The sequence below is a fragment of the Morus notabilis genome, unplaced genomic scaffold (genome assembly GCF_000414095.1).
Source record: "Morus notabilis unplaced genomic scaffold, ASM41409v2 Scaffold199, whole genome shotgun sequence".
Lineage (NCBI taxonomy): Eukaryota > Viridiplantae > Streptophyta > Magnoliopsida > Rosales > Moraceae > Morus > Morus notabilis.
Window position 1 is genome coordinate 11,655 of NW_010366841.1, and position 5,330 is coordinate 16,984.

Below are 5,330 nucleotides of genomic sequence, written 5' to 3' on the forward strand. Positions count from 1 at the left end.
TATATATATATATATATAAGAGTTTGGGTTAGTAACTTTATACACCTACTAATAACTGAAAAGCTTGGCCAGTTGTTGGACAACTGAAAGGAAGAGAATATATCCTTTCCTTAAGCTCTCAAACACTGTTCTAAAACCTTGATCTTCTTCATTTTATTTATTTTTTGGTCTTTTGGTGATACTGTGAAGAAAGAAAGATATTGTGTGTCTTCGCACATATAACTCTCCATAAACATGCCGACTTAACTGTTTCAAAGCAAAGAAAAGCCTTTTATCCAAGTTTGTCCCTTGAGGTAATCTTCCTTAATATGTATCAAATCCGCCACCTAAAACCAAACTAGTTATTCTACCTATGAGATCTCTTTTTAAAATTGTTATTCTTTTGCTTTGTCTGTGTATGTGGGTTTTGTGGCTTTCCATTTTTATATCCAAATAACATTTGTTTAATACATTTTTCCAGTTTCTTGAGATGGAAATGGATAGTACGACCAAATAAAAATAATTTAATGTAATGGCCTTATTTTTGAAGATACCCTCTTTGAAAAAAATGGATTTTTCTGGTTCCCATGTGGGTATCATCAGAGTTCTAGTACTTATCCATGGCGCTATTATATAGCCTGGGTTTGATTTTGAGCTCTTTCAATTGGGTTTTCTTCTTTTTCTGTTTTTCTTTCTGGGTTTGGCGATTTGCTGTTGAATCTCTGTTTTTGAGCTCAATTTTTGCATTTGAACTTGGTTCTGTGAATTTCAGGACCCATTTAAGCGCTACAAGATGGTTTTTTGTTCCTTATTCTGACTCTGTTGATTTTATATTTTGTGTCTAGAATCAAAAGGTTTCAACGGAAGCTGTTCTAGACATGAAGATTTTGTTGATTCCCAGGCCTGGTTTTGGTCACGTTTTCACGTCAAGAACACTGCTTTTGTTGATTTTCTGCTTGTGGGCACCTATACAAGTGGTGGGACAGGCTAAGAATGCCACAGTTTCTACTCCAACTCCCATAGGAAGGACTGGAAATGCCACAGTTTCTTCTTCAAGACCTAGAGTTGTGAACATTGGAGCTCTTTTCACCTACAATTCGGCCATCGGACGGTCGGCAAAACCGGCGATTTTGGCGGCTGTCGACGATGTCAATAAGGATTCCAGCATCCTTAAGGGCACAAAATTGAATGTTATTTTTCACGACACCAATTGCAGCGCGTTTATGGGAACCGTTGAGTGTAACTCCCTAAACTCTTCTAAATAATTTTTGTCCATTGTCTAGCTTGTTTTGTTGTAGAATTTGGAATTTAGTTACATCTTTTCTTTTAATGCTTCAAAGGGTCCTATAGGACGTTTTATGCACTGAAAGGGAGTTGATATTTAAATCATATTTTCTTTATGTTCTCTTAATGATTTGGTTTTAATGATTCCTTCCCCTTGAGCACTGTAGTTCTCACACTAAAAGCATTTCCATGCAATGCTTTCAACCAGTATTTCTCTAAGTTGCTTGATATTATGGTGTCCTGCAGCAAAGGAGTTTACAATTTATTTTTTTATTTTTAGTTATTTATAAAAGAAAAAAGGAATACAGTTTGAAGTTTATCCTATTCAAAGAGTCTGTTAGTTAGGACTTTTATTCCAGATGGTCAGCAGCACCGAAGTCCTGTTTAATTGCCTTCTGAATCTCTTGAAATATTGCATCTGATTTAAAATTTGAGCTCATGATGAGTAAATATTGGATGTGGACTAATGGTATATCTTTAACGACGGTGTGTTTAACAATGCAGCTTTGCAGCTGATTGAAAAGGACGTGGTTGCTGCAATCGGCCCACAGTCGTCGGGAATATCTCACGTCATTTCCCATGTTGTGAATGAACTCCAAGTACCTCTTATATCGTTTGGATCAACAGATCCTACTCTCTCTGCACTGCAGTACCCGTATTTTGTTCGTACTACACAGAGCGACTATTTTCAGATGTATGCGATTGCTGATCTGGTAGAGCATTATGGATGGAGAGAAGTAATTGCCATCTTTGTCGATGACGATAATGGCAGAAATGGGATTTCGGTGTTGGGTGATGCCTTGGCGAAGAAGCGTGCGAAGATCTCTTACAAGGCCGCCTTCACCCCCAAAGCCTCAAACGCTGAAATCAACGACTTATTGGTCGGTGTAAACCTCATGGAATCTCGGGTGTATGTTGTGCATGTTAATCCTGACACTGGCTTGACAATCTTTTCTGTTGCAAAGTCTCTTGGGATGATGGGCAGTTCCTATGTCTGGATTGCAACAGACTGGCTTCCTACGTTTCTTGACTCATTCCAAGCGCCTGATCCCGACACAATGAATCTTCTACAAGGGGTCGTTGCTCTTCGCCATCACACTCCAGATTCTGATCTTAAAAAGCAGTTTACATCTAGGTGGGAAAAACTACAAAATGACTCGAGTGCGAGCTTCAATTCTTATGCGCTTTATGCCTATGATTCGATTTGGTTAGCAGCCCGTGCTCTTGATGTTTTCCTCAATGAAGGTGGGAACCTATCATTCTCTATTGACCCAAAATTGCGTGACACGAACAGAAGCGCACTGAACTTAGCATCATTACATATTTTCAATGGAGGCCCGCAATATCTACGAACAATCCTTGGGATGAACTTCACCGGTCTGAGTGGGAGGATTCAGTTTGATTATGATAAGAATTTAGTTAATCCAGCATATGATGTTCTAAATATTGGTGGAACCGGTTCCCGAAGAGTTGGTTATTGGACAAACCATTCTGGTCTGTCGATTGTCGCTCCAGAGATCGTATATACAAAGCCCCCGAATACTTCCGCTAGTAATCAACAACTTTACAGCATTATTTGGCCAGGTGAAACCATAAATACGCCTCGGGGATGGGTGTTTCCCAACAATGGCAAGCCACTACGAATTGCAGTGCCCAACCGAGTAAGTTACAAAGCCTTTGTGGTTAAAGACAAGGACCCTCCAGGAGTGAAAGGATTTTGTATCGACGTTTTTGAAGCTGCCATAAAATTATTGCCTTATCCTGTGCCAAGGACATATGTGCTATTTGGAGATGGTAAGAGAAATCCGGAGTTCAATGAGATTGTGTACCAGGTTGCAGAAAATGTAAGTATTTTGGCTTCAAAGTATTACTTTTTAACTTGCAGTGATCCAATTTAGGAACATTATTGGTATAAGGAGTAAAGTCTGATAACTACTTTAGCACAAACATCCACACGTATTCATACATAACACACAATACTTATGATGTTTGAACTCTGCCATCTAACTTGATAGAATTTCCTCCTTTTTCAGAAATATGATGCAGCCGTTGGAGACATTACAATTACTACAAATAGGACAAAGATCGTTGATTTTACACAGCCTTACACGGAATCAGGACTTGTCGTAGTTGCTCCTGTCAAAGTGGAAAAGTCATATCCTTGGGCTTTCCTCAAGCCATTTACTCTGTCTATGTGGTTTGTTACTGCCGGCTTCTTCCTTTTTGTGGGGGCTGTTGTTTGGATTCTTGAGCACAGGATGAACCATGAGTTTCGTGGTTCGCCAAGGAAACAACTCATAACTATTTTTTGGTTAGTATATGCCATCTTATGCCTACATTTGTTCATTTGAAAACCACCAATAACATTGATCTGAGTAAGATACTATCTTGCACGCTTGAAAGATCATATCATGAATTCTCAACTTTTAAGAATATGAATGTACAACTTTTAGTCACAAGTATTTTGAAATATGTAGTTAGACTTGGATGATTATTTCTATCTAGCCTTTTGCTTGACATTGCATCATGCCACAAGTAGTTGAGTACTGATACTGACTTTTTTTTTATTTTACCTCTCAGGTTCAGCTTCTCAACGATGTTTTTCTCACACAGTAAGTACTTCATGCTGAATCTTCATGAAATTATTAGCCCCTGAAGGCAAAAAAAAAAAAAAAAAAAAAAAAAAAAACCAATCCCTTGAACATATTGAACTAAACTTATTTTCTGCTTGAACATGGTGCAGGAGAGAACACTGTCAGCACCCTGGGACGTTTTGTGCTGATTATATGGCTATTTGTGGTGTTAATTATCAACTCAAGTTATACAGCTAGTTTGACATCGATCCTCACAGTGCAACAGCTGACATCTCGAATTGAAGGGATAGACAGCTTGATATCAAGCAATGATCCTATTGGAATTCAAGAAGGGTCATTTGCATGGAAATATGTGGTTAATGAGCTCAACATTGCTGAATCTAGGCTTGTTAAGTTAAAAAACCAGGAAGCTTATGGTGAAGCCCTTAGGCTTGGACCAAAAGCCGGTGGAGTAGCTGCCATTGTCGACGAGCTTCCTTACATTGAGCTATTCATGTCAAGCACTAATTGTCAATACCGGACTGTGGGACAGGAGTTTACGAAAAACGGATGGGGATTTGTGAGTAATGTATTAGTTCTAGTTAACAGGACACATACAATATGGTTAAATGTTATCTCATTCAGTTAACATTGTTGCAGGCGTTCCAAAGGGACTCACCTCTGGCAGTTGACCTGTCAACTGCCATTCTACAACTCTCCGAGAACGGCGATCTCCAGAAGCTTCGCAACAAATGGCTTCCCACTCAAGAATGCTCCATGCAGATCAATGACGAGGACGCGAACCGACTGTCTCTCACCAGCTTCTGGGGCTTGTTCCTTATATCAGGCATTGCGTGCTTCATTGCTCTTACCATATTCTTCTGTAGAATCTGCTGTCAATTCCAAAAGTTTGTCCCTGACGGTGATCGGGAAGATGATATCGAGGAGATTGAACCTGTCAATGCCAGTTCTCGACGAACCATTCGTTCAACCAGTTTCAAGGACTTCAAAAATTTTGTAGATAAAAAGGAAGCAGAGATTAAACAGAAGCTTAAGAAAAAACACAGTGACACCAAACAACAGGCTAGCCCAAGCTCTGATGTGCAGCCTAATACTGTTCATTGAAGAATATTTTCCTCACAAAACATACTATACTCATATATATATATATATATATATTTATGATTCTCTTGATACAATTAGGAAGATAGAATAAAAATTGTTCACACTTTATTTTTTGAAAGAAAGAGAGTCCTGACATCACAGTTTAAGACCATTTTGTACAACTCTTTCCTATAGTTTCTCAAATGTAGATAGATGTCTTTTCAATGTGTTTCAATTCACAAATATCTTCCAAAATATGAATGAAAATTTTCTAAACTTGCCCTTTCTCTTTCAACTTTTATGACTTACACTTAACCTTTTTGATAACGACACAGAGAGATAAATTATCCTGCTATATAAAGTTGTGTTTGGCTGCTCAGAAAGTTATTT

At 38.5% G+C, this 5,330-nt stretch overlaps 1 protein-coding gene across 1 annotated transcript; it reads left to right on the forward strand.

The window, feature by feature from the left end:
- The first annotated feature begins 62 nt into the window (after window positions 1–62).
- LOC21401221 (glutamate receptor 3.5) lies at window positions 63–5,104 on the forward strand. The gene is made up of 7 exons (XM_024174193.1): window positions 63–293; window positions 825–1,218; window positions 1,768–3,107; window positions 3,297–3,574; window positions 3,844–3,875; window positions 4,007–4,416; window positions 4,497–5,104. Exons 2-7 carry the CDS (start codon window positions 858–860, stop codon window positions 4,959–4,961), a joined length of 2,886 nt encoding a protein of 961 aa, XP_024029961.1. The 5' UTR covers window positions 63–293; window positions 825–857; the 3' UTR covers window positions 4,962–5,104.
- Window positions 5,105–5,330: the final 226 nt, after the last annotated feature.

Coding starts and splice junctions, on each gene's coding strand:
- LOC21401221 (XM_024174193.1), top strand. CDS start 858: ATGAAGATTTTGTTGATTCCCAGGCCTGGTTTTGGTCACGTTTTCACG. Junction 3,575..3,843: donor CAACTCATAACTATTTTTTG/GTTAGTATATGC, acceptor TTTACCTCTCAG/GTTCAGCTTCTCAACGATGT. Junction 3,876..4,006: donor AACGATGTTTTTCTCACACA/GTAAGTACTTCA, acceptor AACATGGTGCAG/GAGAGAACACTGTCAGCACC.